Genomic DNA, 14,673 nt, shown 5'->3' with positions numbered 1-14,673 from the left:
CGTAATAACCCCAAGCAGAGCTACAGGCTGGGAGATGAGTGGTTGGAGAGCTGCCAGGCGGAGAAGGACCTGGGAGTGATAGTGGACAGTCGGCTGAATATGAGCCAGCAGTGTGCTCAGGTGGCCAAGAAGGCCAACGGCATCCTGGCTTGTATCAGAAATAGTGTGACCAGCAGGGCTAGGGAGGTGATCGTCCCCCTGTACTCGGCTCTGGTGAGGCCGCACCTCGAGTACTGTGTTCAGTTTTGGGCCCCTCGCTACAAGAAGGACATCGAGGTGCTTGAGCAGATCCAAAGAAGGGCTACGAAGCTGGTGAGGGGCCTGGAGAACAAGTCCTACGAGGAGCGGCTGAAGGAGCTGGGCTTATTCAGCCTGGAGAAGAGGAGGCTCAGGGGCGACCTTATCGCTCTCTACAGATACCTTAAAGGAGGCTGTAGAGAGGTGGGGGTTGGCCTGTTCTCCCACGTGCCTGGTGACAGGATGAGGGGGAATGGGCTAAAGTTGCGCCAGGGGAGTTTTAGGTTAGATGTTAGGAAGAGCTTCTTTACTGAAAGGGTTGTGAGGCATTGGAACAGGCTGCCCAGGGAGGTGGTGGAGTCACCATCCCTGGAAGTCTTCAAAAGACGTTTAGATGTAGAGCTTAGGGATATGGTTTAGTGGGGACTGTTAGTGTTAGGTTAGAGGTTGGACTCGATGATCTTGAGGTCTCTTCCAACCTAGAAATTCTGTGATTCTGTGATTCTGTGAACAAATTCAGATTTTCTGATTATTTTAAGTACTGTTATTTTTAATATTGTCAGAACCAGTCCTCTGAGCCTTGCAAAATCTATAGCTGTTAAAATGGCAATGTTTCAGGCTTCTAAATCAGCCCTGAACATGATTATAAGTACAATTCTAGATTTTTTTTATTTGAAAATATAGTGTCAAAAATTGGAAATTCATCTTCGTTTTCCCCATACTGAAAATTTGACATTGATTTTTTTTTTTCCATAAAAAATCTCAGGAATTTCCTGAGTCAAATTCAACACAATTGAATTTCTCTCTAGTGTTTTATCTGACATTTGTCACTGCTCCTGAAATCTTTCCTTGTACGTTCTACTGCCTTTGACCATGTTACTTTTTGGGCTGAGCCCAAGAATTATGGTGGTATTCTTCTACAAAATCACAAGCCTAAGTCTGTAGGCAAATGGATGGAAGTTTCAGGAGGATGAAACACTGGTAGAGTGCCATACAGCCCACCCACCTTTATGACAAATGCATGATGTTTAGTGCTTTCTATGTTGTATTTGATTTTAAGCAAGAAAAATAACATCTATGGATCTAATAAAAGTCTGTTCTAGAAAAGCTACTTTATCAACCTTATTTTTACTGCCTAGTTCATATATCAGAACCATAATTATATTCAATTTATACTTTGGAAATTTTTCCAGTTATAATGATAATCAAATGTTTCATGTATTTTTCATCTTTTATGAAGCTTTTCTACATATATAGAAGCAATTTTACTGGGTTTCTGTAGTAGATTTCTGGTGCTAGCTATATCTCTAGAAGTATATTTTGCAAGACAGCATAATAGGAAACTTGGTTTATTGGCACAGAGGAAATCTGATGAAATTTTTATCTTCTAAGTTCTGCTAATAGAAGCTACTAAAGAAAGAAAATGCTTGAATGCTCTTACAGGTGTGTTTTTCATTTATAGGATCTCCAAGAGAGTTAAATGCATACATGTAACTTTGGTGACACTTTGACGAACAATATATATTGTTAGAGAAATATTAATAAGAATCTGAGCTGCCTAATACATTGTTTCTTGGTGAAATTGTATAACTGTCATTAATCAGTGCCCCTGGAGATTTCTGTTCTAAATACCCTACCTTTGCTTCCTTCTTAATGTTTCAGTAGTAAAAAAATGTGGTTGAAAATTGAAGCTGAAATTTCAAAAAGTCCAGTTCTACTTAAATCACTTTCTTTATGTTTATTTCTGGTTCAAGATTGATTTTCTTCCATTTTAATGTTTATAGAGTTGGCCTTGTAGGAATACATGCTCTCAGGTGGTTCAGAGAGATTCATTTTAAATTTTTTCAACTTTTATTCTATAGATTTTTTTACACTTTACTGTAGAAGAGTTTTTTTGTTTGTGTGTGTTTGTTTTGTTTTGTTTTGTTTTTGTGTATGGAAGGGTTCAATTTTTAAAATGCAGTCACTTACTCAAGACATTGATCTGAATGATTGTTTTGCAGTCTCAAGGACAAAAAAAGAAATCTGTACCTGAAGCTTCCAGAAGAGAGGGCAACTACCTTTACAAACTTTATTCAAATGAAAAAAATGTACCAGCTGGAATTCATCTTAACTAATATTTAGCTCCACCATTGTAATGTATTCTTGTAGACTGAAATAAAACAGTATATATACACAGAAGAAGGTAACAATTTTTGGCTTTGGATTAAAAGTGACAGTCTCATTCACAGGTCAGGAAATCGCTTGAAAGCATGACTAACCTATGTGTTTAAGTCCCATTAAATTAAGGTATCCACTGAGAGTCACAAGCTCCGTTCCTGATTTACATACTTGTTTTCTATTTATGGTATACTATATTTTCTATACTGGAATTGAAATTTTATGTGCAAAATCAAGACTTTAAGTAATTTATTCCTTCCACTTTATATTAGAGATTGCATTGTAGTGAATTATCTTGGTCAAAGGTGAGATGGAAGAAAATGCATTTCTATAGATCACAGTGTACTTTACATTTTTCTTTTTTGTTTGGCTAAGGTGCTTTAGCCCACTTTATTCAAGGAAAAAAAAAAAAAAAAGCAGAACAGGAATTTTTTTTGTAATACTTCACAGGACGTTGGTGTAAGCTTCAGGCCTCAGGACAGAAATAGGGGCCATTTTCCTGTTTTTCCCTATCTTCGCCCTCATTTTGCCTATTTAGCTTGCTGGATTTGGGTTCAGAATGTTAGATTCCATGCAGTAGTTTGCACAAGTTCCTATTTTATGATTTCTATTCCAGTGTCAAGTCAAAGATAGTTCATCCTCTTTAATTTTATTTAAGCACTTATTCCAGAATGTCTTAAGTATGGAATCTTGTATGTACGTAATGGATGCCAAAAGAATGCATATGTTTTGAAGCATTACTCCAGAGTTCTTCAATACTTAACGACTAATTTACCAATGTGTTACTAATGATAATGATCAAGAAATCACATATGTTGGGGGGTAAAAGTAAATGCTTAGAAGCTGAATTACAAGGCATTAGAAAAGTGTTTAAAGCTCCTTGTCCAGATCTCACACATTTTTTCAGATTTTTTTTCTTTATTTCTTGGCTTTTTTTTTTCTTTTTTCTTTTTTTTTTTTTTTTGCTTAGATTTTGAGGCTTTGAGAAGCTCAAGAGCCAAAAGAAAATCACAACTGAATTTGGAGCTGTTGTCTGGATTTTCTGATCCGAAACAAAATAAAGTAATCCAAAATTATAAGTCAACCTATTTTTACTGTCCTCTAACTGCATACTTTACAGCCTGACTCATGTCTTAGGTGTATAACACAAACTGAGTCAACGTATGCGAATGTGGTTTCATAAATAGTTACTACAATGCTGGCAATAATTTTCATCTTATACAGACAATGGAAATACAGTGTTAGTTACATTCTTAGGGGCATTGTTTCACATATAGATGTTTTAAAATATTAGGCATTTGTGCTTTATTAGTTGATATAGCTTTGTCTCAGTAGAATTGGCTGTACAGCTGTAGGTAGGTGCCATTTGAAAATCATTAATTCTTTTTTCTTCCAGAGTGAAACTTGCAGCATCTAATACAAAACCTCTGTGTGTTACCTTGAGTAGTCAGTGCAATCCCTAGAGATCAGTGGTTCCTGAACAATAAAGCAATCCTAACTGATGAAGTAGGAGATCCCTATTATATGTAAAGAGTGTTTTGCACTTTCACCTAATATTTCTAGAGTTACTGAGATTAGTCAGGAATAGGTTGTTACTGGTTTTCTAAGTAAAGTTCAGTCGCAAAGAGGTGGGAAACTATACTATGGATAACACTAAGAGTTTTATCTCTAACAAATTAAAGTATATATCTAGGCATGTCACGTTGACTTTCATTGCTACAGGGATATTTATTTCTGTGTTTTCACTTCTTAAGAATGTTTGTTCACAGGACCTATAAATGCTGAAACCTAATCTGTAGTGATAACTTTGTAGCAGACCAGCGACTCCTGTTCTCCATTCTTGGTTTAGCTTACCATATTTTCTTTTAGTTAATGGCAGCCTTACTTATCAAACAACTATGTCTATGGAATTTACAAATGTTTTGTTTCATAAAGTTTTTCTGTTGGAAATGTCAGTCCTGCCAAGTGTTTTATCCATGGGATTTGTGCCGTTCTGCCATAAAGTGAGCCATATATCCTGCCTGTATTTGAAGATTACCTTACAGGGGAAAAAGAATAGAATATGAGAAAGTAAAAAGGGTCAATACTACATCTTTTCAATTCATCAGTATGAATTTACCTCCTACTATTGAATTGTTTGGCATAACAGCAGAGTTTAATCACCAAGGTGCTGGTTTACGATATGATACTAGTTTCAGAGATATGGTCATCGTTAGAGGATTCCTAATGTACATATGTCTGCCTGCATGTATGATTGTGAGAGTTGTAATTTCCTTGTATTTTGCAGTTGCTAATATATTAGCATAAGAGGAATTCCTCAAGATAGCCATCATTTTGGAATGTCTAGGTAGCAGGAAGAATATATAATGGTAACATTTCTACACTTTCCTCTGTATTCCCTTTGAGGCCATCAAAATGCCATGGCCACTTTCTAGGCTCCAGAGTCAGCTTTTTCATTGGTTGACCTGGACCTACAAGTGAATATCATTTCTATCATATATTTTGTCATCCACCTTTAAGATTGATTTTAAGAAAAACCAAACACCCTCTTGCATGGTTGATGAGCTCTGGTCATTTCTCCTTCACTTCCACATTTACCTTTTTTATTTTCATAGCCCTTGCTGCTGCTTTTTCTTCATCTTCACATCCTCCCTTTTTTCCTTGCCCCTGGGAATTTTTCCATTGTTTGAATTCTTCTGTTCACCATAAAGAGTTTAGTTCTATGGTTGAACAATCCTTCAGCACCGAGAGAGCTTTCTAACCTTCTACCACCTTCTTTTGAAATCACTTTTACACTTACTTTTCCCCCAGAATAATTTTAACAATTGTTTTCATATCATCATGTCTTCCTTGGTCACAGTGACCAATTGGAAAAAAATACATTTACATCACAAAGTTATGTTACCTTGAGTAGCAGGGCAAGGCAGTAATGGCACCTCTGAAGCCAGAATATACCTATGATAATTGTTGGCGTAGAGGTCCCTGTATCTTTTGATTAGTTGTCCTATTAATACCCTAGAGTGCTTTAATTTTAAATGAAAGATAATAGCTGCCTTATCTCTAAGGAAACTGGTCTTGATTTTATTAACTTACAGGACAGAAGAATAATTGGCACATATCATTGTCCAGAAATGTATTCAACAAAGGTATCTTTCATTGTTTTCTGTTTTTATCCTCAGAGACTTAAGATTTAGGTTCTGACCAATTATGGTCATTAAAGATCCCATGGCACTTTTTTTTTTTTTTTTTATAGAGTGGTCATCTCAGCCCCAAGCATCCGGCCAATTATCAATTTATGTAACTGTTCTGCTTACCTAACATTCCCCACCACTACTCACCCACCCCATAGTTTTAATTGGCTACAGCATTCTCCATTTCCTTGACTAAAATATAGTGTATTGTTCTGCACTGTCAGACCCAGCACTTCACCTCAGAGGTGATTGCACTTCAATGGGAAGTGGTTCTACTTTCTAATGCTTGTAAAGCGCTTTGGGATCCTTCTGAATGGGTGGTGCTGTGTACAATAAATGTAAATCGTTAACATTCTATCTCAGACTTCCCTTAGTTGTGAAGCATGTTTTATTAGAGTTGGGCGAACCTGCCTGGTGAAAATAACACTTCCAGCTCTCTCTAATCTACTGAGGAACCTTTTGTCAGAGGTTGAAAAGTCAGGTTAATTTTGTTCTATTGTTGTTGTTTCATTTATTTTCACATTTACTCATTTACTTGTACTTCTAGATTGGAACTGGATTGGAATTCTTCAAAATACTATGAAAAATGCAGTTCTTGTATCTGTTAATCCACTGTTCTGGGTGCAGGAAGTTCAGATTAGTGCTGGAGAAGCACCTGAACTTTGTGGTGCTTATCTGTCTATTCTAATACTTGAAGGTTCGCCCATCACTAATTTTTACTTTACTTTGAATTATTTCTCATGAGAAATCCTTGGAATATTGAGAAATGCTTTGTTCCAAATCCTGTATCAGTGTGGTATGTGCAGAAGAAGACACTTTGCCCTAGAAGATAGTTTAGAATATTGCTGGATGTTCTTTCTGCCCACCATCATTAATATTGCTAACTACTGCCAAAGATTGCCAGATATCTGCAGCAATTTTCTGTGTTAGCAACATATTTCTTACTTCATTGATTTTAATGTAAAATCCAATGTCAAATGAATCAAAGCAAAAAGTTAACTGAGGGAATGATACCAGCTGTACACTGTCTATTTTAAACTCTGGCAGACTAAAATAACTTTTGTTATATTTGTGTTTCATAGAAAAGTGTATGAGTGTGTAAAGAGCACTCAAATTTCTAATATCATTGCAGATCAAAAGGAAAAAAAAAAATTAGAGTGTATTCAGCCTAAGAATATTTAAGAGGTGAACAAATTTGTTGGCACCAAAATTTTTCCAAAGATAGTGTCTTAGAATGCACAACACATAGGTGAAAATAACCCAAGCTCTAGGCTTTGGGGTAAAACCCTTTTATTAGTAGATGCTATGTCAAATTTCCCCTTATGTCATTGGGACTAAAATTTATTTTGTCTTGGTAAGGATATGTGAAAATATGAACAATGTAGTTTCCAAAATGTCTTTGCACCCCTCTTGTAAGATAATTTGCCTGTTTTTAAAAATTATTGAGAGCCTACAATTGCTTTTATTTTCAGTCTTATGACAGCCAATTTTGTCTCCAGAAATCTCTTCAGAATTTTCTAAATAACTGTACTTATTACAAGGAAATAATTGCAGACCCTCTTGTGAAGTTTCATGTATCTATTTGATAAATTTTCCATATGTTTGCTTTTGTTCGTATTACAATAGCAGAATACACATTTTGCCTTAATTCTGCTTCATGCAAATGAGAACTGATTTGATGATCTTCCTGGCTAGAACACAGTATTTTCTTGCTGTGTTCATTATTATGCTACAAAGTACTTAAAAGAATTTGTCGTGAGTTTCAGCCCAACTTTCCTATTTTTCCTGGTGCTTCTCAAAAGCAAATGTTGATTTCTCTAGCTAGAAAATTCAGAGATCTCATATAGTTGTGATTGGAAGCAAGCAAAGTAAGTGATGTTGGCTGTTTCACACTGAGTCATTACATTTAATCTAAAAGTAAAATATAATGAAACTAGAGGGGTGCAAACTCTCATAAATTGAGAAAAATAGAGGGGAAATCTGGCATCTCAATGATGCTGATTTTCATGCATCACTTGAACAGATGTAATCACTCAAATGGCAATGTTTTCAGTAGGTCCAAAGTACTTTTGTGAGTACCTATATTCCTGTTTCATAACACTACACAATGGATGCTATTAAGAAGTGACAACTTTTTTTTTTTTTCTCTTTTTTTTTTTTTTTTTTTTTTTACTAATGGCAGATACTGCGCTATATCAGGTAGCACACTGAGGTGCCTGGTGGTGGCTGCTGGCTTTTAAATACTACAAAAGAATTAATTCTCTGTTACTGTTTAGAAATCCACAAAAGTCACAATTTGTGCACTTTCAGTAATAATCATAGTATACAATATGTACATGATAAATGGTTAAAATGAATGAGTTATTCTTAAAGGAGCTCTGGAATAGTTCCACTTCTTTTTTGGCCTGGAGTATACCTGCACTGCCATCACTCAAGTCAGTGTAGTTATTTAGATGCTCACTAGCTATTATTGCATTTGAAAGTATTTTTATTGAATTATGCTCTGTAATCTCACAATTCAAAATATATGCTTGGAGGAGAGGCTGAGGAGAATTAGAACTCCTTAAATGACCTTATGTTAGTTTTCTATATATTAATTACTTTGAAGTTCTCCTACTATATTTCAGATCTATTTCAGATCAAGAGTGGAATTGGTTCATACTTGAAATCTTCTTAACTTTCTAAAATTTTATATTCAAAATTGAATTCATATTTGCTCTCTGAACTGTCTTAAAAAATAAATATATAGTAGTCAAAACTGTCCATTGAAACAAGTGTTCAAAGTACATTTGATGTGATTACACTCTGAACTATATGTATAAGTTTTTCCTTGCTCTAAAGTGCAACCATCTTCTATTCCAGTGTTCAGGTCTCCACAATATGCACACTGTAGTTACGTTATCACTGGGAAGTGGAGATTCCACGTAGGTATGGTTATACTATGCTAGAATCTTTCCCCAAGTAAACAACAGTCCTGTCTGGATATGGGGAATGAAAAGGTGCATCCTCCTTTGCAATGTTCCTGGCCTCTTTTTATAGAAGCAGAGACACCTTGCGAATACCTGAAGTTCTTGTCAGGGCAGAAGCTTTCATCTGAAAGAAACAAAACAAATAAAAAGTGAAGGCTTTCCCACCTTCGTTCACTCCATAAACCCTACAAAATAGAATAATAGCCCCAGATATCCTACCCAATGGCAGAATCCCACTTTCAGGAGCTGAGCATATACAACATATGCAGGTATTGCTTCTGCTGACTAAATATGAGGTCTAGAGAGATAACATTTATTCCATTATATGATTTCAGCCATACTGCTCCCTGAGTTCACAGATAAATGGCAAAAAATATAGTCACAGCTATGCTTAAAGTCTTTCAGACAGGCTGGCATCCAAAGAATGAGTAGTCAGCATGGCTTCAATTTGCAACTGAATTTTCTTACCTTGTTAAATCTGCCTTCTTATTTCTTACAGATGGATACACATGAAAATATTTTGTTGAGCACACTTGAAATTAAAAATGAAATGGCTGCCTCTGAGGCTGTGATGGGACTTGGGGACCCTAGGAGCACAATGCTGGCCTATGACACTTCAAGCATCCAGTACCGGAAAGCTGGCTTACCCAGACACAGCTTCGGTCGCAATGCCCTGGAGCGGCATGTGGCACAGAAGAAAAGTAGGCTACGGAGACGTGCATCTCAACTGAAAATTACCATCCCTGACTTGACTGATGTAAATGCCATAGATAGATGGTCACGCATATTCTTCCCTGTTGTTTTTTCCTTCTTCAATATTGTCTATTGGCTTTACTATGTGAACTAAGAAACAAAGCCACACAGGAAGCAAGAACTGGATTTCTCTTCAAATCAGTTGTACAGCCAAAAGTGGGACTTAGAAAAATTCTATTCAGGACAAAAAGTAATTTTAAAACACCTTAGTTGCTGGCCCACTCTCTGATCTGCCTTTATAACATTTTGGTTGTTCCCGCTAAATCATAAATATGTAAATTTCAGTATGGACACCACCCCTTATCAAACTATAAGTGCATTCAAATGCAAATGCAAATTAGATTCTGATAATCATCTCTGTCTCGCTATCCCCCGCAATCTTCTTTTAGTGCTCATGTAAGTTTAGTGACACAAATTGCAGGTGTAACAAGTTTCAGTTTTAACAGCAGTATATACTTGTGAAACTGTGTACACAAGACATGTATCTACACTTAGGAGAGTGTACTGTTATCATGCCCATGAAACACACAGTTTACCTTTTAAAGGTGTAAACTTGAAAACAAGTAGTGCCTATCATCTTTCCAAGATGATGATGGTCAGAGGTTTCCCAACCATATTCAGGTATTTCCTGTTTATTGAAAGAGCTAAACCTTTGACTGATAATATTAGGGTTGGGTGTTTGCACAGAAGCCGAAGCATAAAGCACTAGTTTTGTTTGGGTTTTAAAGAGATAACATATGCTTGCAGTCTCAATGACTGCGGTTGTGATCTGTAGAGGGATGTAGCAGTGGTATAAAAATGAATCAAGTGATCATGTCCTGAATGGGTAGACATGCTGTTGTTTTTGTGTTGGGGAAGGGGAATCATTTTTCCAATGTGCCAAAAGTTGGTTGGCCAGATAATAATTCTCTGGGTGGCTGAAGGAAACCAATGGTGCCCTGGCATTCTACTGAAAGGTAGAGAACAATTAAAAATCAAGCACCAAGAAAAGACAAGGCTACATATATGTAAGAGTGTGTGTGTGTATTTATGTCTGTATACATAGGTATATGAATGCTCACAGACATATATACACACACACATACACACTGCAAATGAATGTTGTCAGTCATAGTATGTACCTTAGTCTGAAATATTCATGTGGGTTTGTGTGATTTCTTAAAAGTTTGCAGTCTCTTTAATGTTATGCTTGTCACTGTCATTATGCTTAACACGTAACATTCAGTTTGATTAAAGGTATCATACCTCTTTCAACAGTAAATATCTGAGTGTATGTACTTCAGTACAAAGATACTAACAGGGTATTTTCTCAGTCTGGAGTAGGTAATGCCATTTTGCTTTTTGTTTTGTTTTGCTTAATGTACTATTTTAAAGGGAAAGATCTGGTAGCTTTCACTTTAATAGTTTACTTACACTATAGCATCATAGAGTGGTTTGGGTTGGAAGGGACCTTAAAGATCACCCAGTTACAACCCCCTGCCATGGGCAGGGACATCTCCCAAAAGACCAGGCTACACAAAGCCCCATCCAGCATGGCTTTGAGCACTGCCAGGGATGGGGCATCCACAGCTTCTCTGGGCAGCCTGTGCCAGTGCCTCACCACCCTTTTGCAAGTTTCCTGCTTTAGGGTGTTTTCCATTGGACAAACTAGCAAAATTCAGTTTTTGCTGTAGGTAACTTAATATATTTTTTTTTATAGAGCTTTAATTTTATAGGCGAAATAGAATAGACAAAAATAGAATTTTATAGGTTAAAGTGGAGTTTGCCATTTAGTCCACTGTGGAAACATTTTCTGAAATGAAAAAATTAAACTTTTCCAAGAATGGTATAAGAAGTATAAATTCCTGATGGCTTTTAAAAAATCAGATCCCTAGTCTTGTTTAACAGAAAATATGTAATGAAGTAAAAGCCACATGCTATTGTTTCTATGCTACCTCTCATTTGCTTACATGTTTCTGAAATAAATTCCAATTCCAGTACCTTCCAAATAGCAAAGGAATTTTTTCAGGCAGGTATTATTTCCCTGTTTAACTTTGGCAATGCTTTAAAGTAGTTCATAGGAACACTTTTCATAAAATATGTATATATATTTTGTTCTTTCTTTAAGAAAGTAATTTTCTTGCAAATTAGCATGTTTGGTTCCTCCCCCCTCCCTCCGCCCCCCCACCCCCACCCCCCCCCATCAACAGTCAAAACAGTGATGGGAACGAAACAGTTCTGTGAAATAATAGGTGATTTTCTGACTTTGTTTTGAGCATGTGGCGTGCTTATTTCTTTTTCCAATGGGGAGAGAATAGTTTTAAGCCTGAAAAGGGATTTGCTGGGCATAAACACCAACTGTTGTTCTCAATGGAGTTATTTTTTATGTTCACATACTACTTACAGATTTGGACTCTGCGATATGTAGGAGTCAAGCTTTCATCATATGATAAACTTTCCAAGTAAAAAAAAAATGATGCTTTTTAGTTCATACACTTACTTTCTGACTACATTTCATGCACTAAGTTGTGTAGACACGTGGAATTTCAAGTGTTAGGAGTGAATCATGTTGGATTTTTTTCCCAATTCAAAGAAAAAATCAAAAGTGCCACATTACAATTCAGAATTTTTCTTCAAAGTCTGTTATTTAATAATGGTACCCATTATCATAAATAAAAGCCTTCTTATAGTATTCTTCTGTAGAAGTTTTTCTTTCATTTCTTAAATTGCTACCAACTCTGTGTTTTTTCATTTTTTATTTATTTCACAGAAGCATAGATTGAATACAGAGAGCTGGCAGCCTGCTTGTGATTGATACACCTCAAATGTGAAACCTTACAGAGAATATGTTGACTCTCTGCATTGATTTACTGAATGAGCTAATTATGAAAGCCACAGAGACTGAATCCTACAACTGCACATTAATTTATCTGAAGCTATAGTATAAGCCATAATACTCTCTGATGTCACTATTCAGAGCGTGAAAGAAAATGTTTGGTTTCTGCTCAGGTACCACTAGGACAGATGTTTTACCTGGGAGGAAGGAGCTCTTTTGCTTTTACTATGTCCTTCTGGCTATTAATGTGATATATAAAATCAGTGAAAGGGAAAGCTTCTTCCAGAAAAGAAGTGGTTATCATTTTTGTACTAAGGCTGAACACTGTGATACAAAAAGATGTGGGTAAGGAAGACTGGTGAGGCACTGTCAAGGGAAAAGTAGAACTCAAGGTGAGCACTCACTCCTCTTCTGATATACGTGAGTGAAAGCGAGGAATTATGTCAACATACGTGAGGTATGGGTTTTAATGGGTGTGCTATCCTCCAGGTAAACCAGAAGAAATTTGCTTTTGCTTTAGAACTGGTAGAAAATCAACATTCTAGGTCTTACTAATCCTGTTGATTGTTGTTAATTTCAATAAGCAAAACATAAAAGTTAATAATTTAGATGAACCTTTTAATGTAATTATAGTTACACATTTTATTGTTCTACTAGACATGATAGCCAGCAATTAAGGTGTTTTTCATCTTTGTGAAATTCATGGGCAAATTATGACTATAACATGGCACAGTTTTAATGAAATCTTTGAGATCAATCTGTAAATATCTACTGTATATGACTGCTATTAAGTATGATAAACATTTTCAGAACTGAAAATCCATGCAACATATTTCTGTGTTTGCATAAGGAATGTTACGTTTCTATCCTATTGCAGTTTAATGACTGGGAAGAAAGACTCAAGCAATGACATTGTGAACATTTATTTTCCCATTCCCAGGGGAGGAAAATGGATAAGAGTATGTCACAGAGTTCTTCAGAGAGTTTTTACATTCTAATGCAAAGGACATAAAATCTGTAAGGTACAAAAGCACAATGCATAGAGAAAATGAGAGGTTGTCTCATACCTGGGGAGCAAATCCTACTCATTTCAGACAAAATATGCATTAAAATTAAAGTTCAAATCCTTTTCATTAAAATTATTAGTCAGTTACAATTCTATAATTAACACAGTACTGAACATAAGACAACAAATGTTAAACATTATCCAACTATATGTGCATATGGGCATATGTCTAAATGTCTGTATGGCCATATGTGTGTATATACACAAATGATGAGTGTATATATATGCACACACATTCATATGTTGGCGTGTTAAAGGAATAAGCTAATAATAGTTTTGTTTCTACCATCAATCAGTGTATGAATATATTTTTGAAAAAAAAAAAAAAAAAGATTCATGTATTTAAAAAAAAAACAACTTACTATACAGGGTAACTGGGCATTTCTATATCAGCAGATCAATGCATATAATTCGTATGGAGCATTGCACCATTTGACATGACAATAGTACTATACCTCCTAGCATCTCAAATTAGACTAGTCCTCACATTGCTTGCCTATTTCTTCTCTCTCTTTTTATAACATTGTCCACTAGTAAGTTTTCAAAAACAGTCCTAAGGGAACCAAGAAAAAATGGCAAAAATATTAACTATTTCTATAAAATAATCTAGAGTGGGATGGCCAGGGTACAATACTATATCAGTAGAGATCATAACATTTTGCTATGTGTACATAAAACATAAAATGTGAGCAACCATAACTTAAGCTGAGTTTGTGTAAATATTATCAGATTTCTTAAACATTTTTAACTTCTAATTTGTACTTTATGGTAAGGCAAAAAGCTAATTCTATTTATGGTTTAGATTAATGTGTCCTAAAATTATGTAAATAATTAAATAAGCTGTAAATGAGCAGTCAATAGATACAGTAATTGTTTAGTGACTTTTTTTTTAGTGACTTTTTTTTTTTTTTTTTTTTTTTTACTAAGTACAATAATTGCAGTGCTCTAGCAGAGTAATTTAAACACCCTTTTGCATAAACGGATTTGGATTCCAGATATAAAAACATATTGAAAGTACTGTCGTGTAAAATAGCCATTGCGACTCTATTACTGCTAGCACAATCTTTTTTATTTATTTATTTATTTTTTTATTTTTTGTATGGTTAAAATGTTCAAGCAGCAGAAGACGGTAGTTGGGCACTCGGTACTCAGATAGACTCAGATAGCATAAACAAATAGGGCCTGATTTTCACATACAATAAGGTACCTTTATGTTGCTCCTGTAGTGGCGATATGAAGGAATCCAGGGTAGGTGAGAATTCAGCTGTTAGTGATTTTGTTACAGAAGGCCTTCATACTGCGTCTGTTTCTGAAATCTGTATCTCTTATGGTATCTAATTGTAGACTTACAGTTTTTCTTTAGAGAGAAAAAAAAAAGAAAAAAAGAAAAAAGTTTGACTGTCATTAGATAGCATAGTCCCCCAAAGCCAAAGAATCTTAACTCCAGAAATTGTTTAAAATGGAAATCTAATAAGTTACTGC

At 35.5% G+C, this 14,673-nt stretch overlaps 1 protein-coding gene across 6 annotated transcripts in view; it reads left to right on the top strand.

Moving 5' to 3' along the window:
- The window catches only part of GABRB2 (gamma-aminobutyric acid type A receptor subunit beta2), a 191,207-nt gene extending 177,621 nt beyond the window's left edge, over nt 1-13,586 (top strand). For 3 of the 6 annotated variants that reach the window (XM_035338273.1, XM_035338274.1, XM_035338272.1), the window contains exons 11-12: nt 5,493-5,543; nt 9,057-9,404. In XM_035338273.1, the coding sequence (XP_035194164.1) occupies nt 5,493-5,543; nt 9,057-9,404 (399 nt within the window). Of the gene's footprint in view, nt 1-5,492; nt 5,544-9,056 lie in introns of all 6 variants that reach the window. The other 3 variants (XM_035338275.1, XM_035338278.1, XM_035338277.1) reach the window with 2 other exon arrangements.
- The last annotated feature ends 1,087 nt before the right edge of the window (nt 13,587-14,673 follow it).

The sequence above is a fragment of the Oxyura jamaicensis genome, chromosome 13 (assembly GCF_011077185.1).
Source record: "Oxyura jamaicensis isolate SHBP4307 breed ruddy duck chromosome 13, BPBGC_Ojam_1.0, whole genome shotgun sequence".
Taxonomy (NCBI): Eukaryota; Metazoa; Chordata; class Aves; order Anseriformes; family Anatidae; genus Oxyura; species Oxyura jamaicensis.
The sequence above is the reverse complement of the archived record's forward strand: the minus strand, read 5'-3'. Positions and strand labels throughout refer to the sequence as shown.